Source organism: Lolium rigidum, unplaced genomic scaffold (genome assembly GCF_022539505.1).
Source record: "Lolium rigidum isolate FL_2022 unplaced genomic scaffold, APGP_CSIRO_Lrig_0.1 contig_31598_1, whole genome shotgun sequence".
Classification (NCBI taxonomy): domain Eukaryota; kingdom Viridiplantae; phylum Streptophyta; class Magnoliopsida; order Poales; family Poaceae; genus Lolium; species Lolium rigidum.
This window is the reverse complement of record NW_025900173.1, coordinates 9,247-35,330: the sequence shown is the minus strand read 5'-3', so window position 1 is coordinate 35,330 and position 26,084 is coordinate 9,247. Positions and strand designations below refer to the sequence as shown.

At 42.7% G+C, this 26,084-nt stretch overlaps 3 protein-coding genes across 3 annotated transcripts; 2 read left to right on the top strand and 1 right to left on the bottom strand.

The window, feature by feature from the left end:
- The first annotated feature begins 1,630 nt into the window (after nucleotides 1-1,630).
- Nucleotides 1,631-7,289, top strand: LOC124680951 (meiosis-specific protein PAIR3-like). Its single transcript, XM_047215966.1, has 10 exons — nucleotides 1,631-1,660; nucleotides 1,780-3,456; nucleotides 3,578-3,725; nucleotides 4,469-4,609; nucleotides 4,685-4,748; nucleotides 4,826-4,975; nucleotides 5,116-5,174; nucleotides 6,025-6,159; nucleotides 6,874-6,965; nucleotides 7,048-7,289. Exons 1-10 carry the CDS (start codon nucleotides 1,631-1,633, stop codon nucleotides 7,114-7,116), a joined length of 2,565 nt encoding a protein of 854 aa, XP_047071922.1. The 3' UTR covers nucleotides 7,117-7,289.
- A 327-nt stretch (nucleotides 7,290-7,616) lies between these two features.
- Nucleotides 7,617-11,818, bottom strand: LOC124680954 (ATP-dependent 6-phosphofructokinase 5, chloroplastic-like). The gene is made up of 14 exons (XM_047215968.1): nucleotides 11,463-11,818; nucleotides 10,634-10,958; nucleotides 10,437-10,518; nucleotides 10,166-10,239; nucleotides 9,983-10,094; nucleotides 9,774-9,869; nucleotides 9,590-9,691; nucleotides 9,424-9,498; nucleotides 9,120-9,260; nucleotides 8,888-9,004; nucleotides 8,697-8,801; nucleotides 8,436-8,516; nucleotides 8,220-8,348; nucleotides 7,617-8,125 (listed from the first exon to the last, which is right to left on the bottom strand). Exons 2-14 carry the CDS (start codon nucleotides 10,930-10,932, stop codon nucleotides 7,958-7,960), a joined length of 1,581 nt encoding a protein of 526 aa, XP_047071924.1. The 5' UTR covers nucleotides 10,933-10,958; nucleotides 11,463-11,818; the 3' UTR covers nucleotides 7,617-7,957.
- Nucleotides 11,819-23,190: 11,372 nt separating this feature from the next.
- On the top strand, nucleotides 23,191-25,273 carry LOC124680953 (thioredoxin-like protein YLS8). The gene is made up of 2 exons (XM_047215967.1): nucleotides 23,191-23,430; nucleotides 24,797-25,273. The coding sequence occupies exons 1-2, from the start codon at nucleotides 23,311-23,313 to the stop codon at nucleotides 25,103-25,105; spliced, it is 429 nt and encodes a 142-aa protein (XP_047071923.1). The 5' UTR covers nucleotides 23,191-23,310; the 3' UTR covers nucleotides 25,106-25,273.
- Nucleotides 25,274-26,084: the final 811 nt, after the last annotated feature.

Genomic DNA, 26,084 nt, shown 5'->3' with positions numbered 1-26,084 from the left:
CCCACGAAATACTCGCTCCTTTCATCCACTGACATTTCGGCCACGCAACGCAAGTGTGTCCCACATGTACGCATCAGCCTTCCCCGAGTGACCAAAATTTCGAAACCCCCGCCCGTCCCCGAGCCCGAGGCCTTCCTTTTCATATCACCGCCGCTTTCCTTTTCCGCTCCGCAGTTTTGAAATCCCAAAGGCCCTGAGCGGAGCGCGCGGCCACCGGGCGACGCAACGGCACGCAACGCCGGCGAGGGGCGGCGAAGGTGAGGTTCTCCTCTGCCTCCACCGTCGGTACCAGCCTACCAGATCCACACGAACCCCTCTATTTCCCGCTCGTTCGCCCCCGCTCACTTTCTTCTACTTCCCCGTGTCTGATGATCTCGCCTCCTCTTCGTCTTTGGATCAGCTTGGCTCGGCTCGGGACGGCGCGGCGTTGCGTTGGGAGGAGTTCTCCGCGGATCAACTCAACTCGCCGCGGTTCGTGGTAGATTCATCGGACGCGTCGCAGCGGGGACCGTCAGGACTTCTCCAGGCCTCACCGGTGATCCTTAAACCTAGGTACCGACTCCTCCGGATTTCCCTTTTGATTGGCTCGCTCGATTCGCGCATCATGGTTCCCCACCGCGGCGTTTTAGTTAGGTTTAAGGGTTGGAATTCGATGCTCGCCTGTGCGTTTGCTAGTCGATTCGTTATAGAGGGGTTCACCTCGATTGCGCGCTTGTTGTGGCAAATATCTGCCCATGACTTCTGATTCCGCTCGGGTTTGCTCGGTTTCCGTCGGTTGCTATCAGATCCCTGCTGCCTTCCCTCCATGGATCTAGCTCTTTGCTGTAATGCTTTTTGTGTTTTGAACATGTACGTGATTAGCTGCCGCAAGTGTTTGCCAGTATTGTGTCTTCCCCGTATTTCGGCGAGTTAAGCTAGTATTTTACTTTGTGGATGGAAAACCATCTCTGAATGAATGCTCAGACCACGTTTACTCTGCTACTCTATGATATACGTAGTTGCACCTGTTACGTTCACTAATTTAATGCATGTGTTTACGAGGGGCTGATCCTAGTATTTCTACAATTAGGCTAATTCGACCTGCTAGGTATTCTATTAGTGCCTCAAGTATGTACTGCATTTCCCACTTAAAATCAGGTATTCTATTAGTTCCTGAAGTATATACTGTATTTGGCACAGTATTCTGTAATTTCAGTCACCATAGAAATTAAGACTTGGCATGTCAGTTACACGTGGCAAGAATTTTATTGCACTCCTGTGCTACTATTCATTTCTAAATTCTCTCTCACGAATGGCTCATAGCCTGACATGCTGTATTTCCATAAACGATATGACGACTTTGTTAAATGATACACCTCCTACTTTGTTTTCATTATATATTTAAGGATCAGTAGTAGTAGTCCTTCATTCTATGCCAACTCTGCAATGCCACCATTTTTTATGCCTACACAATGTTTTCTAGGTGATACATCTTTGCAAGTATTGTGTTTATACATCTGTGTGTGAAGCTTATTTCATCTTAAAAGATGCTTTAACGTTGGTGGAACTTTCTTTAATACACTTATTCTCTCTTGTTTATCAGCTTCAGTTCAAGTTAATTTGGTATATTATTTTCTCAGAAGCTGCAACAATGGAAGTCGAGCTGCCAAACATCCAGAAAGTGAGTAGCAATTCCTGTGCTAAATTGTAGGATGTGCATCCTGTTACAGGTTCAGCTCTTCTTCAACAATAGTATACTAGTACTAGTATTTAACAACCCGTGCACTATGATTTGTCTAGGCTACATCAAGCGATTACTGGAGTTTGGCCAGCAACCAGTATCCATCTGGTAAATTTCCTAAGGTCTCAATTGGCATCCCAATTTCAAGGGCAGGTTCTGTATCAAGAGGCAGAGATGCTGCTACTGCCCCTGCGTTCGAGAGGAACTTGTCTCAGGCAACTGATGGAAGATCTAGACCCCCTAAAGGCTGCAATGCTCCACTCCAGGTCTCGCAAGAAGCTGCAAACCATGGTGGATCTGCTACAGAGGCACCTGAAGCCGTCCCTGTTAAGGTTTCTCTATCACAACATGAGCAGACAGGAACCTTTTCCTTTGGAACAAGAAAAGAACAAGGCAGCCAGCTTGATCAACCAGAAAAGGAACCCTTTGTGAGTTCAGAAGGAAAGCGTCTAGTGGAATCTGCAGATAAAACCAAGCCTAACAGTGAAGTGCTCAGGATGAAGCTGTGGGAGATCCTTGGTGGTACTGCACAAACCAAGCAGGCTGTTACTTCACCAAACTCTGAAGACATTGATACACCTGACCAACCTAAAATGCAAACCACCAATGTCCCATCTCCAGGGAACAAGAAAGTTAACACATCACCTCTTCCTGATAATATCAAGACACCTGATCTGCTGAACTGTCAAACAGCTAGCTATATGAAGAGTAAACCATCCTCTGATCCAATTGAGTCAGATTCTCATACTCCACAAGTAGTTGAAATAAGGCATGTTACTCGCACCTTGGGGCTCCGGAAACCCGCACCAGCAGCCTCCAAGCAGCAGGATAAGAGCCAGAGTGCAAAGAAACCATTGTGTACTTCACGTTCTGCACCCAAGCAGAAAAAACTGGACAATGTGTTTGTTTTCAATGAGAAATGCACACCCAAAACAGTGGAGAAAACTACAAATGGTAACTCTGCCTGCTTGAGAAATCTTAGAAGCTCTAGTAGGAAGGCTAAAGCAGAGCTGAAGAAGATCCACTGTTCTGACAGGATTTCCGACAAGACCACACAAGATGATGGGGAAGGGCAGTTACCTACTAGAAATGCACCATCAGAGAATAAGGGAGAGAAAACCGCCTCCTTTTCTTCTTTGTCCCGAACTGGAAAAACTGCTGAGAGCCGTTCAAGAAGCCCTACAAGGGAGAAACAGTTGAAGGGAAGAGCTACAAGGGAGAAACAGTTGAAGGGAAGAGCTAAAGTTGGGCCAAGGAAGATGCAATTCTCAGAAACGTTGCTAGCCACGAAACTCAATGAGGGTGAGGATAAGGTCTCTTCTCAGAATATTTCATCAAAGAGCAAGGAAAATTATTCTTCATCGCTGCACCGGAAGGAGAATTCTAATTTCCAGAAAGCTTCAGATAGAAACCCTCAGGCACATACAGCAGCTGGAAATAATTTTAACTCGCCACTGTCTGGTGCTGCTAGTCCTGAACCAAAAAAGTACCCATGGGATCATGATGCAAGTCCCCAGATAAATGGTAAAGCTGGAGAGATGTTTGCCAGTCCATTGGCAGACAGATTCAGAGACATGCGAGATGATTTTGCAAGTCCTACTTTTGCAAATGATGTAAATGGCAACCACCAAAGAAGTAAAATGCTAGATGATGACACATACAGCCCCAAATATCCAAGAAGAGTGAACAGGTCAAGATCAAGTTCCTATGCTTCAGATCCAGAGTCTGAGCAATTGGTAGGTTTCAAATCTCTTAAGCATTCCCCAGCCGTAGGAAATTTAATTTATTTGTACTCTGTAACAGATTAACAGAGTAATTCTATCTGTTGTCAGTCATTAATGAATTACTGATTTCCAGGATGGAATGGATAAAACTGATGAGGTACCTAGCAGTGAATCTCCTGATTCTCCAGAAGAAAGAGAGAACAAAAAACAACCATATACTTCACCCATTTCACTAACTGAAGATGAAGGGGATCAAATTTCTGTTCCAAGCTTTCGGAAAGGTCTGATACCCAATATTCCATACACTTTGTACAGACAAAACAATAGTTTTCTAGAGTATGTTTTGTTCCTCTTTTACATAGTGCTACATTTATAGAACCAAAGTTGATTGTTAGTTTGTTACCTTTCAGAGTGCTACTCCACCTGTTTGGCACTAGGATAATAGTCTTTTAGAAAACACTTTCTTCTCAACGTATATACACCTATAAATTGAACGGTTTCTATATGTATCTATTACCAGTTAAATAGTTTTGGCAGAGCTCCCGTCCTTTCCCTATACAATAAAAAGGTCAGACAATAGGAGTCTGAGCTTCCAATAGTGCTACTGTTGCATCAGCTGTATTTGAATATAGCATCAGTATCTGTGTCAGAGCCTCCAATAGTCCTACCGTGTCTTTTGGGTTAAGGCTCTCCAAACATAATGCATTGACTTGCTGATGTGCTAACAACCTACACACACTTTTTGCTATATGTATGAATTGCTTGCTCATGAAAGGCATTCAGATGGAACAGAAGCAACATGTGGCATATTTTGTCATGTGCATGCATGCTACTTCAAATGTGTTTCACTAGTATTGTTTGCTAATTGCTTTAATTTAGTTATCTGACCACTTAAGTTTTAGAAAACAAGTAACATGAGCAAAACTCTTCCCATTACATGTCGTTTGAGATGTGTAAACTACAGTATGTCATATATCCAAAAGTTTGTGTTGTGTTACTTATTTCATTAGTTCTTCGTCTGCAGGATATAAATCTCGCAAATGGCTTTCAGACATAGACATGCCTGATAAATCTCCCCCTGAAAATCTGGATAAGGAATCACTTTTAAAAGAGGGTAAAAGAGGCAAAAGGCGCTTACCTTCGCCTATTCCTTTTGCCACTTCTGGTAAAGTTGCTTACCTTCTTGCGTTAATTTAAAGGTTGCAGCTCGTCACTAATACATCCTTACAAATTTATTCAGGAACACAAGAAACTACAATGTCAGACAAAGAACCAGTACAATGCCCAGATGACTACCTATCCAGGTTTGTCTTCAGTTTTATTAATAAATACATATCTGATACTGTTGGCTGGTCCAAGTTAATTTCTCGATTGCAACCAGGGCTTTTGATCAGTTACTGGTGGTGCTGGGAAGGTTCCAAACCAAGATCAAGTTTGAGACAAGCAATAAAAGTAATGAGATACTGGCATCTACTGGAGAGATAATAAGCCAGCATCTCCAGGGGGTTGAGGTGCAGATGCAGGATGATTTGTAAGGCCTTTGCCAATGTTACTAAGAAACTACATCTATCCGCTTATACACACCGAATTGTATATAGGCTTGTTACAGCAGTACTACATATACTAGAGTTGCAACTTTATTTGATGCATGGCATTTAACTACGCTTTCAGGGATAAGCTGGTAAACGCAGGAAAATCTAAAAGGAGGCGACTAGAATCAATATTTGAAGGTACGGCTTATGTTATTTAATGCAGACATTAGGTTTGGGGTATGTTACTCTGAAACGTGGTTTTATGACAACTGGATCCATTAGAGTCCATTCAGAAAGCAGTTGATCTATACAGATGGGATGTATAAGTGTTCTCATCCATGGTGCCACATACTTGACGAATTTGGATTATTCAGCTCAAGCAATTTGCAGAATATTATACTTCAACGTAGAATTGTAAAATGTTTGGAATCTAGAGAAATTAGGTTTAAGTAGCAGCGATAACCACATAAAGCTAGTTATGATCTGATTCCAGAATGTTATGTAGGTGCTACATACCCTAAGATTCAAAAGAACATGTAACAAGCTGAATGTAGGATGCATATACAAGACACCCAACAAATCTAAGGTTAAATAGGTTAAAAATGTCAGATCATAAAATTATTGTTGTTGAATCTATTTCACCATCTTAACACTGAAGTATAAAATCATTTTCATGAAATATTAATTCAAGAAAATCTAATATAGTATTTTTTAATCTGTCTGCAGCTATCCAATATTGCTTGATTCTTCTGTATTCATTATCCATCACTCTTTGGACTCTACTGTATATGCATATATAGAGGCTTGGAACCTGTTTGGTTGGCATACTAAACATGCCACACTTTGCCACACCACAGCTTAGGCAGGTTTGACTGACTAAGTTAGTCACCTGTTGCCTGTTGGTTCGCAGCCACACTTGTGACAAGATTCCTTTGTGAATCCATATACTTGATCTGTTTTCATGCATGTCTGATGCCGTTTCTCTTGAATAGTGTTAACTACTCAACTTATATAATATTATCTGGCCCTGTATGTCTTCTGATTTTAGAGCAACAAGAACAGTTAAGGGTTCTTCATGAGAAGTTCAAGGAGGAGGTAAATCAGCAGTTGCTTGATTGCAAGAACTCTCTCTCAAACTTTGAAGCCTATCACACAGAACTTAAGGGAGTAGCTGACAAGCAAAGTAAGTTTAAGTTCAACCTTTACACTTGAGCAATGCAAAGAAACATATACTTGCTGGACTATTTATTTGCGAATGGATATCGCAATAACTTCCAAAACTGTGGAATCATGTTAATTTTTGTCAATATGGAACAATGAATTATCTTCATCGGAGTACCCTGAGTATTGACTGAGAACTCTATGTTACATAATTTATCAGGTCACTTCAATTATATGATTCATGAATTTTCTTGCTTAATATACTCGTGATGTTTTGGACACTGGCATGGTCTTTAAGTCCTAACTTTGACCACAAATTTTTAATCTAATATATGTAAAAAACCCAAAAAATTATAGATTCTAGAAATACTTGAGACAAATCTATAGATATGATTTGGAATTTTCAATCTGAATAATTTAAATGACATATGTAGTCAAAGTTTCAAAAGTTTGACTGAAGGCATGTCCAGAACATCACTTATTTGTGATAATAGAGGGAGTAATGTGTTAAATCACACGTTATTAGTTTAGTGCCAATCTGCAGTGCCACATGATTATAAGAAACATCCACCAGTGAAGTAATTATTGTTTACCACTTATTATCACTGTTAAGATGCAAATGGAACGATTCATCATACATCCACCTCAAGAAATCTATTTAAGTGCTCCGTTTTTCTAACCGTTGGCCACCTGAATTACCACTGAACCATGATGTTCTTTACGATTGCATCAACAGAAGCATCACACAAAAAGCTTCTCCAACTTGCTGAGAAAACAGTTGGTTCTCAGCTCAACGATGCTGAAATCAAAATCGCGGAGGTTCAGAAGGTAAGGCAAACACCGTCCCTAAACCCCAGGGATCCTGTATCAGTAAGATTCTCACCTTTTCATGAAAAAAAATGTTTTGCAGAGAGCCCGGAAGAAGATGAATGGCCTAAAATACGTACTCAAGGAGCTTATCATGGAAACTGCAGATTGATCAAGTTCAAATGCTGTACACAAGTACATATCTAAGGTGAAACCACTAGGGTGCCACATCACAAACAGGTCTATGGCTCCATCTTACAAAGGGTATAGGAGGATGGTGCCAGAATGCATATATGGTTCCTTTTCGTAGAGTTACAAGTTGAAATCTTTCAAGACAGTTATCGTATCAAGTTACCATCTGGGCAACTTTGCCACTAAGTTACCATCCGGGGAACTATGCCACTAAGTTACCATCTTGCAAACTTTTGCCACCATAGTGTCTTAATCACGAAGCATTCCTCATTTATATGTCCCCTGCTGTTGTTCGTTCTTACAACACTTCCTGAGTTGGGAGTGTTCTTGAGTTATGTAATGATCCAGTGCAAAACTGCAAATGCTTATGTTCGATTTGCTGTCAATTGAACGTAATATGTGAAAAATCAAATGGACTCGTTTGATAATGTGATTCCCCCTGCCATTTTTTAAATTTCTGTGCATGATTACAATATGGTCTGGATCAAAAGAAATCAGAAGACAAAGTTCATTATTTCAGATTCATGTATGTCTGTACACAAATGGTTATGCTGCAGTACATGAAGAATAGGAACGAATCATGTTGTTTGTAGAAAAACAGAACTCCAATGGGAGATAATACAGATCTATAAATCACTAACCTACAGAAAAAATGATAAGTGAGGTAATTATTGTAGCCATCCTGCACCTCAATGACCTGGGAGGTTGGGACATATCATCTCCTTTGATGGAAGATAAACAAGTTATGAACTTATCATATGGATCATGCTATACACCATCTGTACTTTTCCCATTAGACCGTACAAACTTTGCTGTCAAGATCAATGGAAGTCAGGTTGACCTGTAGAAGTCAAGCACCTGTGCCACATCCTGCTGTTCGGGTCGACAAGCCTTGGCGTTTTGATGACTTCCGGTATTGGCAAGTACACATTATGTGTGTTGCATATTCCGGTTGTGATGCCGCTGAACCCTGCAAAGGCACCATGAACCTGCAAGGTTCCATCAGGGACTAATGTTCAGAAAACAGAAATCACAATTACTTGCCATGAGACAGGCATGGAGCTAAGCAAGCCAGTGTCTTACAGCATTTTGGCCAAGCACCGTGCATAGGATGGCATCAGATGCATTGGCACGTACAGCACGGAGCATGTATGTAGGATCAATGTACTTCACATCAGAGTGGACACCTATTTCTCTGAAATGAGACTTGATCTGTGGCATGCCATTGTTTAAATTAAAAATTGTTTCGTTTACAACAGATACATCACCCGAGAAGAACATTCAATGACATGGACAAACCTTCTGTTGAAGGTGCACACCGATATCACTAAGAACCATGTTACCCGAAGCATCGGTTGCATTTGACTTTTGCAAATATTCCTGGAAACATATCACAATATCTCTTTACATAATTCTTGAAACAGATATATAGAATAGAAAATTATTTTTCTAAATTTATGTAAACCCAAGCCCATGCTCCTTCAGTATCCTTGTTAAATCACTCATGCTGGCAGTGAAGTCCCTGAAGAAAATGTACCTTATATGTGAACGTAATCTTACCTGCCCAGCTCCTTCAGCAACACAAATCAGAGCAAATCCCTTGGTCTGTATCAAGTGCTCAAGGTGTCGAAGAACCCCGTTTGGTCCGTCAAGAGTGAATGGTACCTTCATTTGGATTACCACGATAAGATTAACTACAGGGGAATAGTAAATAGGAAGGGCATACACATCAGAAGTTGAATAGTAGACACCTCAGGTATCAAGCAAATATCGACTTGCCCACTTGATAGTGAAGCATGCATTGTGATAAAGCCGCTGCTTCTTCCCATCAGCTTGACCAATCCGATGCCATGAAATGCAGAATGTGCCTAAACATAGAGTTAACCGCAAGTAAATTTTTTAGTGACAACAAACTGAATATATTATATTGTTGCTCAAAGATATGTCTGAATGATAGCCTCATAGGTTAAAAAAATGAATCACCTCAATATATGCAGAGTTGATAGCTCTTTGTGCTGCTTCCACCGCAGTATCGAATCCGAAAGTCTTGTCCATCAGTAGTATGTCATTATCAATTGTTTTTGGGACGCCCACAATCGACACTTTAAGTTTTCTCTTGCGGCACTAATTTTCGCCAAAAGAAGTAGACATATGTAAGTATGCAACATAGTGCTATATTAACCTCTAACCCCACGGTCCAGGCTACTCTGTTTGAGTGAGGCAATTTGTTTTTTATAATCTATGAATTAAAGCTTGTTCTGATGCAAGGAGGAAATGATTTAAATACCTCGGCATGTATAGCATTAGCTCCAGCATGAGTTCCATTTCCACCTAGCACAAAGAGCATGTCAAGTCTCCTGGCCTGAACGAGGTTTGCAGAAATCAAGTTCATAAGTCTATGTACAACCTTGTAGTAAACATATTTTGCAGAGTACGGAGTTGCGTATGCATACCTGGATGCTGTTGACAATGTCAGAGATACTTGCTCCACCACGAGAAACTCCTAAGAAGCTGCCACCAGCAAGATTGATATTTTGGACGACATGTCTATTAAGCTGGATGGAGTAAAGGAGCCCAGACTTACAATCAGGATTGTTGTTGTTTCCAGATAATTCATAATGTACATAGGATTCTTACAGGCACTTCCGATAGATGATCTTCGAAAAATCCACGGAAACCATGCTGTATCCCAACAATGTTTTTCACTCCATATTTTTCAAGTGTAAGCACAATCTACAAGAGTCAAGAGTGCAAGCACGCTGAAGTTCAAAATTGAGAATAGTGTTTTCTTCAAGAGATTTATTGGTATAGACGGTCAGAGATCAACTCGTCAAGTTCTATTCTACCTGCCGGATAACATCATTGAGACCAGGGCAAAGTCCACCACAGGTTATAATTCCAGCCTTTACACACTGAGGCTCAAAATATATTTCTTTACGTGGCCCAGCCCGGTGCACCCTGGAAAAGACATGAGCTTGTGTTAGAGAGAGTTTGAGATGTGAACACTTTACTTTGTGCAGTGTTGTCACCATTGTTCAACCCAGCTGCAATCAGGGTCAATGCATTCAGCTCCAGCAGATGTTGGTGAGGCAAACTTAATAACCTGAAGAACCAACAAATCTGTAGTAAGATATTTATATATTCACAGACACTTACTGTGTGGCCGACGTGCAAGTAGTGGAACATGCTATGTTTAGGTTAAAAGGTAAAATTATAGTTGAATATCCACAGAAAGTATTGAACTAATTGCTGTAGATTGATCCATGCCTATTAATCTGATCACTCAATGGTGGACGATACCTTCAAAAGTGCTCTATCGTCATCATTAACATAGCCGTTCCAAGATTCTTCCAATGAACCATTAACATTCTCTAGAGGAGTTCTGGTTGTGAACAAGGGAAACATCACAGCAATCATAAAGAGATCTGTTTCGATCACCAACAGTATAGATAAAGGAAAATGAATTAGTAGAAGAAATGGAAGGCAACACATCCCACCTGCTCTTGAGAGAAAATGTCGTTGGCCTCGATTCGACATCAATAACATCTGTCAAATGCGGCAAACTGAACCTCCTATCAAATTCCTCTTGGAATTGCTTTTTCCAATTCGGATTCGAGAAGTCCAGTTGGGGCCGATCCTGGAATATTGCTCTGACGACCATCTGACAGGATGCTCTTGATTTCTTGTCATACCTAATACATTGCAAGCGATTGCAGCCGGGCAGTCCAAAACGACTGTTGTGCCTCTGACTTGAAGTGATTGTGCCAGCATATTCCACTGGCGATGCTAGAGCCATTGTTTATATTGGTGAGCTACAAAACCCTGTGGGATAAGTCATATCTTGCCATCAGTAACAGATGACGGCGACGAGGGAAAGAGAGTAAATCAAGCGCTCACAGATTTGCAAACATCAAACTTCAACAGTTACATTGAACTGTATGATCCATGCTATCAGAGAGTAAGATGGAAAAGGCAAGTAGACCCCTTCACTACAGGAGCTAAAGTAACCAGCTCAAAAATTTCCTCCATCGTTCTTGTCCGAGACAAGATAGTATAAACATATAACATGTCTAAAAGGCAACAGACCATGTGAAACTATGTTAGAGCGGAAAAATCACAAGACAGGGGACTAGATACTAGGCCAGCTATCCATTGGCATAAAAAGAGAAAGAAAAAATCGCCTTTTCACCTAAATATGATTAAAAAAAGGAAAGATTCCCGGATCATCTACAGTCGTTGTCAACGGCCAACCATCACGTTCACATAGTAAAAAGCCCGATGGAAGAAAACAAGGGAAATCAGCATGGCGAATTGCAAGAAACGCACCTGTCCTCAAACCTACTATGCAGGCACCGGCGGAGAGGAAAGCGCGCGCCGCGAGCGAGGTGATCGAGGAAGAGAGGGGAAGTGGCGGCGTGTTATAGAGTGGGGGAAAGGGAGAGGAAGCCGAGGAGGCGGCGCCTTGATGCGGCCGTCACCGTGTCGGTTTTTTGGAGAACCAGGAGGAGAAACAGAGGAGGTCGCAAGTCGCAGCAAGAACGAGGAGGATTTGACAATTCGGGGGAAAACTGCTTTGCTGCTAGCGCGCCTCTCACAATCGGGGGAGAGGGAGAAAATCGGAAAGCGAAAAGTCTGGGGGTCTGGTTTGGGTGTAGGAAGTCCGGCCGATCGAACTGAAAATTTACCGAATCATGGCATCCTCGTTCTGTTGCCGTTGGCATCTCGTCCGTTCGTCTTTTCCAACCAAGTAAAGCCGTGCATAGAATCAATCTTCTAACTAAGAGCATCTCCAGCCATCTTCTCGGAAAGGTTTTCAGAATTTTTTTTTTCATTTGGATGGACGAAAACGGTCCAGTCGCGTCCTTGGCTTCTCGTTCTCCCCCGGATTAGGCCTTCATCCGTCCGGCGAATCCAGGCCATCACCGGGTCCTCGGGGAGCGCTTGGGGACTCCGGACGAGAGAAAAGCGCGGGAACCGTCTGGTGGCCCTGACTTATCGGCGACAAAGGCCTGGGTTCTACGGCAATGCCCTCGTCTTCCCGATATATGACACGTGTGCGTTTGGGGAAAATTTGTAATTCTACGGCAATACCCTCGTCGAACGAAAGCTTTGAACAAACTAAGTGGTGCAACATAGACAAATTACGTATAAAACTTCAAATAAATAAAACTTCAAATAAACGTAAAAAATACATATAAAAACTTTGAAACAAACTTAAACTACTTCTTCGGTTCTTCCTAGATGGCCCCGCCTCATCGTCCTGGCGGTGACGCTTCCGGCTCGTCACCTCCTCCGAAGAGCTGGTGTCTTTTGACGTGTCAGAGGAAGTTGAGTCCTCCTCGTCGTCGAAGGTGCTCGCCGGCTGCGCCTTCGCCTTCGCCTTTGCGTTCGCCCGGGCTGCCGCGTCCTCAGCCTCTTCCTCCTCCTCCTCCTCCTCAGCCTCTTCCTTGGCCTCTTCGTCCTCATCCTCGTCGGCATCCCATTCCTCCTCGCTGGCTGGCGACGGGGAATCGTCGTTGCTAGACGATGCAGCTCGGTCCCACCAATGGCGCCATCCAGGCGATTTGCCCTCGCTGTCGGTGTCCGATTGCAAAGAGAGATCGCTCATGGTGACAGAGGATGGTGAGGAGAGAAGAGATGAATGGCATCGGCCGTCGGAAACCGTATATGTAGGTCTATCGATGAAGAGAGCGGCGGTTACTCTTCAGTGGAGTTCGTGCTCCATTACGGGGGCGGTTCTCGCGTCGAGGCCACTTCGACCGTTCCCGACGAGGCGTTTGGGCTTCCCAGACCACTTCGCGGACCATTACGGTTCAATGCGTCGAGGCTAGTCTGACGGTTCCCCTTCCCGGCGACTGCACCGTCGCTATGCACGCGGTGGGTGAGCGTCAGCAGGCGACCATGGGCTCGCCGCTGGGAAAATGGGCCTCCCCAGGCCAAAAAAAATACATCCATCCGGCGCTAAATAGCGCCGGATTTCGGCCTGGGGAGCCCCAACGGCTGGAGATGCCTGCATCTCCATCTAAAAGGGGGAGCAGCTCCGCGGCGACAATTTCGAACTTTAAGTTGGCGCGGATGCATAGCGGAGTGTGCGTATCCTCCTTCTACCGCCTGCACCTACTTTGTCTTTTACGTGCTGGTACGGGCGGCGACCTTGTGGTCTTCTGCGCCGCCGTCAATGCTGCCCGCTTCATCTTTTGCACGACAAAGCTGGCAGGTGGCGTTGGGCTTCCACGCCAATGTTGGTAGTGATGGAGGGCTAGTGTCCGTCCTTTTTAAGGCGTGTGGCCGTGCCTCGCATTTGCCCACAAACGCCTAGCGCCATTGTCATAGTCCAAAGAGGCACCATTCCCCACACCGAAGAAACATGCTCGATGGGTAAGTCCTAGCCGTGGAGGAAGGGCCGAAACGACCACGAGGCAGGGTCGTCACATGGAGGTGTCTCGCGCGTTGATCGAGACCGGCGCTATGTCCCTATTGACAAGGCTCGATGTGTGTGGGAGATGGGGACGACCATGCCGTGGTCGACGTCAACCTGCTTGCATGTTGGCTGCTGAACTCACTGAGGGTATGCGTGCCACCCGCGCCACGGGAAGGCCAAGCATAGCGCACCCTCCTCCCACTCGTCCTGTGGCGAGTCGGTCTTTGAGGCGGACACATATGCCTATTACACGTTTGGGTCTTGGGAGTTCAACCCGTGGTGTCCCATCGCATACTTGGGTGACGCCGAGTACCTTCGCGGCCACAATGGCGGTGGTGGTGCGACGATGAGGGCAGCCTGCTGAAGGTGACGGCTGTGAAGTAGGAGGTCGAGCTCCCCGGCCGGCTCAGTGGGATGGACTAGCCATCCAACTGCAGGGGAGACTTGCGACGCCTCCTGTCACCCTAGCGCGCTGTCACGCACCTGCTCCCGACCGTTAGGCCGTTGGGTCTGCCCCAACCCAAACGGACAAGGGGGCGAGGCGGCCGATTTTGTGCCCGTGACCCGTTCGAAACGGATCAAAACGGGCATTTTTTGTGCCCGAAATGCGTCTTGCCGCTAGAGATGCCCTAAATACCACCTTGGAGGCGTGGCAAATCATGGCCCCTCGTCGGTGGGAGGGTTTACTCGTTCTTTGTTTAGGGTTTTTAGTGTCTTTTTCGGCATGGTGAGGCAACGGCTACATCATATAGTCAGAATAAGATCCTCCCGATCTATCCTCACTCTCTGGTGTCTATGGCCGGTTGAGGGTGGTTGGAGTTGTGTGTTCGACATATTTCCTAGGATCCGGTCCGTTTTTGGCAATGACTGCTGCTTTAGTACACTCTAGTCTTTTGAAGCATTAGCACAATGACTTTCCATTTATCTGCTCCAAAAAGTTCTACTGCGACGAGCTTTGACTGGATCCAACGATAGAGAGGCGAAAACTGTGACACACATTTGACTTGCGCTAGTGTGTAGTCATCCAGTGGCGGAGCTTGCGAGTGCCGCTGCAGTCATCACCAGGTGTGGCCGAAAGAACATTAAAGATATTCCATAAGCCTCCCTTACGGTCAACGCGCATAAGCTTCATTGGCATGAAATGTGAACTCCACTTAACAAGAAAACCCAAGATTTTCCTGAATTTGCCGATAGTGTTTGGTCAAAGGCATGCACTGTAGAATTTCCCTTCGTAGTCTTGTCAGCAACAAGATTTCTCTTCGTAGTCAAAGTTATTTTGGGGACAGTTTCTTCCGCCCTTTTTTCCGGGAAACGACAGAGAGAACTGACCCAATCAAGTTAGGCTGAAAAAAGGGGAAATTATAAATGCCAAAACAAAGAGAAACTTTGTGGAGGTGGTGTTTTGGCTAATAGGATCATATGAACCTATTATAAAAAAATATAAAAATAAAATCTAGAAATACCAGGAAAATGCGAAATAAAATTTCACACGTGCATATGGACATTCTATGTTCCCATATAAGTTTTCGGTGAATTTTTTTTTTTATGCGGACCGTGTAAAAGGGAAAAAAAAGTATTCCGTGAATAGTCATGTTAGTGCATCAAGATTTATCTTTTCACATGGGACACAAAATATATTCTTTTATCTCAAAAACTTCTACGTGTGTAAAATGTCTAGATGTACATAATATATTAAAATATGTGTGTAATTTTTTTTAACATTTTAAAATATATTTTTACACAACTGGTTCATGTGCGAGCTCCTACGAACATCAGCCTCCATACCTTCCGTCCAACGACATGTCACATCCAGGCCCAGGCGTAAAATACTCTCATTTTTGTACCTTCCAACCACAAAAGATTAAGGGGGACTTTTTTTGCGAGGGGATTTTTGGGAAGAGTTAAATAAGCATACACAATTTCTTATTGGTTTTAAAATGTTTTTCTTGTATTTTTGTTTCAAAGAAACATCTTGGTGAGCTTGGTGATTTTGTCCTTTAACGTATACATCACCAAGCCGGTGATACAAAGAACGCTTTTGTGGACTATCCCAAACTAGGCACATAATGTGTTACAATCATCTGTAATACTATCCACCAACGCATTTGCAAGGTTTCTCTTTTTTGTTGTTGAAAAGAGCAATGTTTCTCTTACTAGAATGAAACAAGAAAACTTGGCAGTCTGCTGGCTGCTCTAGCGCCCTCATGGCTTGTGCCAACTTCTTGTTGGCATTATGTTTTTCCTGACCAGAATATAAGTGCGGCATATTAAATCACAAAAGATTTCTCTAAATTGTTTTAGTAATCCAAGCAAACATATCAAGAATGAGTACAAATTGAAGTCAACTGATGCTCATAATCTGCAAGACGTGAAAACATGGCGGCAAGATATTGCACTTTCACGCACAACATTGTTTGCCGGATTTTTTTATGGCTCTTTCTTCTCTTCGAATAAAATAATTGCTTCAAGATTCTCAAACTCATGGGAAACCTTGTGTTTCTGTCACCCTGATCTATCTGATAAAATAGACAAACTTATTTAAAAAGATGTTGCCATTCATATTTCTTATGTACACACAATCACATGCACATAGTCATAAAGTAATGACAAAATGCAGTAAAAAGTGAAGGTTCCACCGCAAACAATCTATATACACAAGCTTTATAATAGGGAGTGACTTCAGCGTCCCCATAATGCTCCCACTCAAGTTTCCCTTATCTGAGCCCTTTGGCATGTTTATGACCACACACGGGTTTAGGCTTCATGTTGGCTTCTCTAGGCCCTAAAACCTTGTAAAACTTGATTTATTCACTAGGCTACATAACTTGCTAAAGCTGCCGAGCGCCCGAGCGAGAGGACTTTTAGCACCGGTTCGTATTACGAACCGATGCTAAAGGGTCTGCCGCGACAGGAAAACGTCCAAAACGGTGCCGCGGTTCTGGTGCCTTTTTTATATCCAATTTTTTCGAATTATTTTCCACTTTTTTTCCTTGAATTTTTAATATTTTAGTTATTTGACAAGTTTAGTCTCTAACTACACTTATCTCTAGTCAAATTACTTACTCATGGTCAAACTTTTCGTTCGGTCACCCATTCTCCCACTACTCCAACACCAGCACGCTTAACTTCCGAGTTCCTTCCCGTCCCGCTTCCAAGTGGTTCGCGCTTATATCAATCCTATTAACATATTGGTCGATGTCATATTTTTTTATTGTTTGAATTTCAAATAATTCTTTTAATAAACAAAAGTAATGATGTAATACTAATCTTGAATAAGTAAATAAATATTAACTTTTTAATTTGTATTATTTGTATTTTTAATATTTTTTTGCCAAACCTAAAACCTGAAAATTTTGAAAATCTAAAAATTTGCTAAAATTAATAGTAATCTTTATGCAGGATGCAATTATTAATTTTAATTTTTTTAAAAATATAAAATCCTAAATTTCTAGCAAAAACTAAATTCTTCCTGCTTTCATATTTTTATTTGAAATTTTGAGAATCTAAAAATTGGCTAACTGAGTAAATCTGGGTGAATTTGGATGTAACTTTTTCACACGATCATTTTGATATATTATACGCTTTTTTCCGACATCGTATGCAAAAGTTAATGCCGTTTTACCTTTTTCTAAACTTTTTATGCAAAAAAAGTCAAAATTCAAATTTATTAATTTTCCCTAATAGTAGGTTACGTAACATACAAAAATCTCAAAATATTTTATTTTTTGAATTTTGAATTTTTTTGTATTTTACAGAGTTAAAAAGGCGATTTGGGGGAGGGGGGGGGGGGTGGAGGTGCGTGGGGAGCAGGAAAACCTTTAGCGCCGATTTGTGACACGAACCGATGCTAAAGGCTCCGCACTAACTGGTGCTAAAACTCTGACCTCTCGAACCGGTGGTAATGCAACCTTTAGTCCGAATTCGTAGCACAATCGGTGTTAATGCTCTTTGGAGCTAAAAACCAAAGCCTCTTCTTCTACTAGCGTTGACTTGATCATTGATTCATTTCAACATGTACACCACATTAGAAACGTCTGCGTCCGGTTACCCTCCTGTTTGACCAAGTCTTCCGGTGGAATAGTACACTATCCACACGGAAATGCTGAACGTACGGACTGTTTCTACGGAAAGAAACTTATGGGATTAGGTGGAAGTGGTTGGTTGGTGCAAATCTAATCTCCTCCCGTGATTCAAGGGGCTGCAATTGTTTTGATTTGCTACACGTCATTCCGTAAGGGGATTTTGTAATATTCCGTCCGTAGCTGTAGCATTGCTGCTATCCACACCCCTTGTGACCGGAAACGAGCCTCCCCTCACATACTTTTACGTCTGGTTGCCTTCTTCACATGATTTTCCTTCTCACTAGGATTGACCGCTGATATATTGAAAATATATCAATAAACGTGAATTTTATTATGTTATAGTCCCTCATAATTGCATCTTATGTCAGGTTCCAAACATATTTTACATTGATTTCAAGGATTTTCCAAATAGTCTCTTTTATTTTGTTTGTAACTCTGATATTCAAGTTTCATGAACCTTAGAGACATCAAACGAACTCCAACTTTTTTCCACATCATTTTTATGAAATATAGGGAACTGGAGAAGACTAAGTGGACGTAGATTTCCACAAAGCGTCATGTGCGGCCCATGACACGGCCCAGTCTCTAGGCCACACCAAAGGGGGCTCACCACTCCTCACGCCCACGGAAACCATATATAGAAGTGCTGAAAATCACGAAGTCACGAGGAGGCCACCGCAAGGCAAAAAACACAAAAAACGAGATAGACTTGTGAAGACTGAGAGGGAGGGGGGGGGGGGGAGAGTCGCCCCCGTTGCTCCCCCTCCCCATTAACATCATCACTATCGCCAACACCCTTGGAGATATAGGTACAACTCTTCACGTGCATTTGCATTAAAACACAAATTTCAAATACTGCATGTCCATAGGGGAGCCTCTCTATATCAAGGAAATCCCAAACAATAACTTTATCAATTTTTTACCTTATAAATTGGAAACCCATAAATCGAGCTAAGGTAGAGGAAAATTTGGTGCCGCAATACAAGTTCGTCCAACATGACTCACAGACCTAACACGACTTGAGTTTACAAACTTACCTTTTTGTTTTCAAAATGAGGATAAACACCACGGCCTCCGCACCAAGTGACGAAACATAGCTTTACCTAATACGGATAGGGGAATAAACACAAACCCAAACTTTCCTCAGGAGCAAACCGACCTAAGCTTAGTTTCTACCACAATGCATCTACAACAATGCAGAGTGTTAAGAATGGCATAAGAGAACTGCCACGTCTAACCTGTCAGAACTACAGGTTGCTGAACTTAAGAATTATATTCAGAGCTGAGAGAAATTTACATGGAAAACACGAATAAAACAGAGTCGCGCACATGAGATATATCAAATCCATTACAACAGAATTCAATTATTAATAAATTTAGCGGTCAGCCTGTCTGCATTAGAACACAGTTCAAAGTCCAAGTACCACTGGATAATAGTGTCATCTCACATCAAGTCTTATAAGAAAGGAAAGCATGCAGCACGGACAATGTCAGGTAGCTCGCTTGCCCTTGGCGCCATTGGCAGCGGAGCGGGAGGCCCGCAGGAGGTGCTTCTTGCCGGCGTAGTGCTGCTTCACGTTGAGCTTGGTGAGGAGGGGCACGTCGCACACGCCGCAGCGCACGTCCATCTCCCCGGCGGCGTAGCCCACCTTGTTCTGGTGTTTCCTCCCCTTCTCGTGCTGCTTGAGGTGGAACGCCGTCATGCACCGCACGTCGCAGACGTCGCAGGCGACGGTGGGCTTCTTGAACGCGGATGCCGGCTTGGCCGCGGCCCTCGGGTGGAACCGGGGCTTGCTGCTGGTGTTCACCGGCGGCAGTGTCCCGGCCGGGGCGCGGTGAGCGGTTGGTGCTGCCGGTGCGGGGAAGTTCTGCCGGGGCCTCTGCAACGGTGGCTGCGCTTGCGCCGGCGCCGGCTGGTACTGCATCTGCGGTGGCGGTGGTCGGGCTTGCGGCGGCGGCGGCGCCGGTAGGTACAGCATCTGCGACGGAGGCGCCTGGTACTGATTCTGCGGTGGCTGCTCCAGCGTCGGTCGGTGCTTCCTGTGCTGTGCCTGCGCCTGGTACTGCTTCTGCGGTGGTTGCGCCTGGTACTGCATCTGCGGTGGCTGCGACTGCACCGGCGCCGCCTCGAACTGCCTCTGCTGTGGCGCCGCCCCGTATTGCCTCTGCGGTGGCTGCAGCTGCGCCGCCTGGTACGGCCTCTGTTGTGGTTGTGCGTGGTACGGCCTCTGTGGTGGCTGCGCCTGGTACCTCTTCTGTGGCGGCTGGCGAACGCCGGAGAAACCTGGAGGCGGTCCGATTGCCAGCCTCTTGTTCAGTTGGGAATGTGCAGGTGGAGGTGGACGCGGGGTCTGTACCTGAGGAAGGAAAGAAATTAGTAGCTGAATCGAACATTTGACACAAATCATGGCAGACCAAATTGCAGGACCATCTTAGGAATTAGGTTGGTTTCGACCGGAAGAGCTGTAGAAGAAATTGCAAACAAGTAATTATACTCCTGCAATTTTTATCTGAACTGCTCAGACATGATAAAAAAAAATGAAACGGGTGAAGATAATTGATTAGTCCGGCCATATCGATGAAATCTGGAAAACATAATAACTGTAGCTTCTTCGTGCAGTTAGTTGGTTTCCCATTTGTTACGGCTAGAGATGTGATCTATGCTACAGGTTAGAAGTGTCAAGTACGACGTACTACTACTTTCCTAGCTAGTTATATTATACTAATACAACTCTTCTGCAGCCATCCATACTGGCCACTCTTTGATTGGCAACTTCGGTAGCACACCCAACATGCAGAAATAGGAAAAAAAAATGGGATATTGGAGTGCTATCTTGAATACTACTTCCACCGGTCTTTTTTAATTGATCGGATTAGTACAAAATTGTACTAAATTCGAGTCAATTAAAAGAGACCAGAGAAAGTACATGATTGCAGTGTGTATGCTGATTGAGCATATGAAATACATAAGATTTTTTCCAAGAGGTTGGCATGTATGGAAAAAGTTTTATGGAATCTAGTTCAGTTAACTCCTAAAGAAAATTCATATATTCTCAATCCAGGGAATGAACCAACCATGTAGCAAAAGTTCCTAAGCATTATAAATTACAGTCCTCCAGATATCCCTTGAATAAAAGACACCCTACAATCTAATGCCATATTTTTTATTCTCAGTGTAATTTATTACTGGTTTATGATGATGAATAAGTAGGCCACATATCATACCTCCATAACTCGACAAAAGCCACAACCGAAACAAAGCCTAGAATGGGAATTTTTCACTATAATCTTATGCCATAATTTTCATTCCCCTTACAAATTATTATGGTTTATAAGTAGGCCAGAGATGAAACCTCCAATAACTCAGACAAAAGCCACTACTGAAACAAAGCCTAGAATGGAAGATTTTCAGAGATACAGAACATCTCAACATTCTTACTGTTGTGTCTTAATTATTGCCGTGGAAGGATACAGCTAGTACCAGTTGACATTGTGATGTTAAGCAAGTCCATATACGGATATACCAGATCCCATGAACAAACATTCCAAAGAAGGAAATGATCTGTGAGTACTCACCGGTGGCGGGTGAGCTGGGTTCCTGAAGATGGACATGTAATCCTGTTGGTCGCGGTGCACCTGGGCCGACGGACCAACGTTGGCATCTCCCTCGTCTTCCAACTTGATGACCTCATGGAACGGCATTGCAGGATCGAATTATTTCACGGACTCAAAATGGTTGTGAAGTAGTTTCTATTTTTCACGGATAATGTGGAAGTGAAGTTAGCAACTAGAGAGGGTGGGTATAAAAGCATGTAGTTAGTGGGAGCTAGAACTTTGAAGAACAGAACGAAAAGATATTTCAAGCGTGGTTCACCTTACACTCACACGTTATATGTTGCGCCAATAGATACTTCTACTCTCTCTCTCCCTCATCACACATAATATCGTTTCTATTTATTTTTAGGAGAACATAATATTTTTTGGAGCACGGAAAGTTATCTTGTTTAAACAACTCGCAAAAAAGTTACTTTTTTCTCAAAACTTGATGTGCGTACATAAAAGTCTGAGTGTACACCTATACTAGGTAAGTTGGCACGGCGATATGCCGCGTCTCTAATATCTAGATGATGGGTTAAAATATTGTAAAAATAATATGATATTTATGTTGATGAAGTATATTAGTGCTGGTGTTGAAGCACTGTTCAAGTAACGTAAAATAACAGAAAAGTGATAATGTAGCAGCCTGGCTTAGTTTTTTTTTCCAGCGCCCATAGGTGACCGTGTATCAATGAAAAAAGAGGATTGTAAAGATAAAAATCACCAGATGATTGTAAGGCGAAAAACCAGGTAGTATACAAGTAGAAAACACTGAGCGAGGACAATGCATCGTGGTTCAAAAAAGTCACGAACTACAAAGCAAGTTTTTTCTAGAGATACGATAGAGAATATAGTAGTATTTCGACGATTAAAAAAGAATACCAATGGTGAAGTATTTTGTTTACGGAATTGCTACAAAAGAAGATGGTAGTATTTTCTCCGGTTCACACAGGTTGTGGAAGATGGAGTAAGTATATTTTTCTAGAAACATTGTAGAAGAAGGCAGTAGTATTTTTTTCATGTAAAAAGGGCGATGTACGGTGGAATAAATGCATTTTTCTAGGGGTATTGTAGACAAACACGGTAAAAAAATTCCCTGGATAAAACAGGCTGCGAATATTGGAATATGTATTTTCCAAAGTTAATGTAGAAGAAAGCAATAGCATGTGTTTTGGCAAAATAAGAATTTGTTTTAGTCTGCATTATAATATTTTTTTCTGAATAAAAGAGTTGACGGATGATAAAATAGTTATTTGAGAAGTATAGGTCCGCAAGAACTAACAACTAACATCACAGAATTATCGTTCGTGATCCAAAACGCCGTTAAAGATATTACTATTAGAATATTTTATGTGAGAAATCATTGTTGCGTATAACTAGCGGTAAAAAAAATTACTATTAGATGAGTAATGTTCTGTTGGGTAGCTAAGGTCGGTAAAATACTATTAAAGCTAAAGATTGGCACCGACAAATTATTTTCAGGGAAAAAATACGTAACAATCCTGAAAAATTAGTGTTAAATATTTAACGACGGAAAAAATAGCAAAAGTAAATAAAATCAGTGACAAATGACGGATTTTTTTTTGCCAAAGTTAAAGAATTTCACCGTCGAAAATAGAAAATCATTGAAAAAATTTATAAGATTAATTTTAAGAAAGAAAAACAGACCCAGGACACTGTTGATGTGTGACACTGTTCATCGTTTATGAACAAGGGTTCTCGTGCTAGCAAACATGCTCAACTTTTAAATAGTGTATGTATTACATTAAAAAAAATTAAATATTATTTTTAGGCTATGAGTGCATCTGGTTCTAGATAAACAGAAGAGAAAAAAGCTGCTGAGCTTAAGTGGGCCGTCATATAGAAATTCTCCTGTTTCGTTAGGCCTTACTGGCAGCGCACACGTCTGTAGTTTCCAGAACTTTCTACGGTGTTCAAGGCAGTTCCGATCGAATCCCACGCCGTCGCATTCGACGCACAAACCAGGGCAGTCTGCTCGCTACCCGTTCTACAGTAGGTTCCAAGCCCCCAAATCTTCTCGCGGATCACCGAGTGATTTGCCGGCGCGGCGGCGATGTCGTACCTGCTGCCGCACCTTCACTCCGGGTGGGCGGTGGACCAGGCCATCCTCGCCGAGGAGGAGCGGCTCGTCATCATCCGCTTCGGCCACGACTGGGACGAGACCTGCATGCAGGTATCGGCTCTAGATCCCCAAACCGGTTTTCAGTAATCAATTGTGATCTGCAGTTACATGTGAATTGTTTGGCATCGATGGGGGGTATCAGGGTGTGTGGATGCTGGATTTGTGGCAGGGCCCATAGATTCGTGAAATTAGGGAACGATTGCATTCTAGAAAAATTGGGGAACGATTGGGTGTAGACATAGTGATAGATTTAATTGGGTCTCGGGGATCATCTGAGAAGTGAGAACTTGTGGCAATTCTGCTGATTAGCTTCTGTAAGGATTGGTTACGATGCAAATATAGGTGAGTTGATGTTTAGGTCTCACCGGTGCAACCCTGCTCCCTAGCAGATCAGCAGTACTACTATTTCTGGAGGCATACCTTGCAACCAACGTTGATTCATTACGCTACAAATGCCATCCGCGTTAGAAATTCTGGCCTATAGAGGCTATGCTGCACTGCTATCGTTATTGTGGATATATTCGACTGAATGTGCCTTAAGCATTTCCGTTGTCATGGCCTTGAGACCATAGTATTAGTTTGAGTTAGGACAGTCGTGGATGGAATTAGGGTGCTCCTTTTTCTTGAACTAAAGCTTTTAATTGATAGAAAGGGCTACAAAGCTCCTTACATACTGTATTTTTTTTCCTGCAACGGCTTGATAAATTTGACTTAACATTATGCCCTGTCCTGCACCTTACAACACAACTATAAGGAAGTTGAACAGTGGACTGTTTCACCTTTTTTATCCATGAGAAACTTCTTTTGATGTTCTGTGCAAATGCATATCAAAATCCGGTCGTGGAGTGTGGGCTGCACTGGCAGCGCCCATGTCTGTAGTTTCCTGAACTTTCTATGGTGCCGAGGCAGTTCCGATCGAATCCCTTGCCGTCGCACATTTGTTTGGGGATTTTGGATTTCTGCCAGGGGCCGTAGGTTCAGAAATTGGGGAACGATTGAGGTGTAGGGTTTAGGGTTAGGGGTGCTTATTGTACATACAAGAACCGTGCAATTCTGCTGATTTGCCTTTGACATTTCCTTTGCCATAGCCTCAAAAGGTTAGTCTTAGTTTAGAATTAGAGAAGACGTTGATGTCATGTCCTGAGAATCTTTTGCCAGAAGCCTCAAAACCTTTTTTCTGAATCAAATCCTTTAATTGATACTGAGAACTACGACAGCTTGACGAAACTGAATTAACATGTCATGTCCTGCACATTACTACACAACTCTGAGGGTGTTGAGCAATGGCTGTTTCTCCTTTTTTATTTTATTCATGAGCAACTTCTTTTGATGTTTTCTGGCAAAACAAACTATTGTACGTTTTTTGTTACAGTTCAGGGTTGTGACTTCATTCTGAATCCTAATTGTTTTTGTGCAGATGGATGAGGTGCTTGCAGGGGTGGCAGAGACTGTAAAGAATTTCGCGGTAATCTACCTTGTTGACATCACCGAGATCCCAGACTTCAACACCATGTATGAGTTGTATGACCCGTCGACGGTGATGTTCTTCTTCCGGAACAAGCACATCATGATCGATCTCGGGACAGGAAACAACAACAAGATCAACTGGGCCATGAAAGACAAGCAAGAGTTCGTTGACATCGTGGAGACTGTGTACAGGGGAGCTCGGAAGGGCCGTGGTCTGGTGATTGCTCCCAAGGACTACTCCACCAAGTACCGTTACTAAGCCGGTTGTGTCTGGCTGTTCATGTTGTGCTATATTTCTAGCGTACCCTTAAAATGTCTGTATCGTAGCGTAAATCTTTGTTTCCGAGTTTTCGAATGGGAAAAACAGAATGTGTTCCATTTGGCATGACTAAGAAATATTGGTATACGAATTGTTGAATCTAGTACACTGTTTTGAATTGGTGCACCTATTGTGTGAAAACACATTTAAAATGTCAAAAAAATCTGAAATAAAATTTTGCATGTATATCTAGATATTCTATGTTCACACATAAGTTTCCGGGAATTTTTTTTGTGTGTGTTCTGCGCAAGAAAGATAAATTCTGATGCTCCAACGTGACTATTTGTGAAATTTGTTTTTGTCCTTTTTACACATGCCACATACAATTTAATTTTCGTATATCTGAGACGAACATGGTATGTCTGATATACACGGTAAATTTTATTTCAATTTTTTTATGCATTTTTTATAATAGATTGCCAATGCAAGTACCGAGTGTGCACTGAAAAGAATCTCATACATGCCTTGGCCGGGCGAGCACGCGTTGGGTGATGAACGAGAGAATGAGAAACGTAATTTTTCAGAATTGGTATTTTTCTTGCAGAAAGAGAATCGAAATGAAACGTTTTTTTGGCGAAACAGGCGCGAAAAGAGAACTTTGGAGCTGCATGGCCAATCTAGTAGGCATAATATGTGATATTGTCAAACAGCCCATCCCTACTTCCCATTACACCGAGCAATTTTGATAGGATTGGGGAACAAGTTTGTTGCTTTACTTGAGTTACATGAATTTGTTGCATGATTTAAGAGGTCTCTTGGTTGTAGTAACTGTGGGCTGAACTCGGTAAAGCCAAAAAAAAATATCGCCGGTTGTGATGCTATGTTTTGGTTGCTAGTTGTCTCCGTATACTTTGTGGTCACTAGTATGTGTGGACGTCTATACAATTGCTCAATAACACTTCGTCTTCTTTTTTCTCCC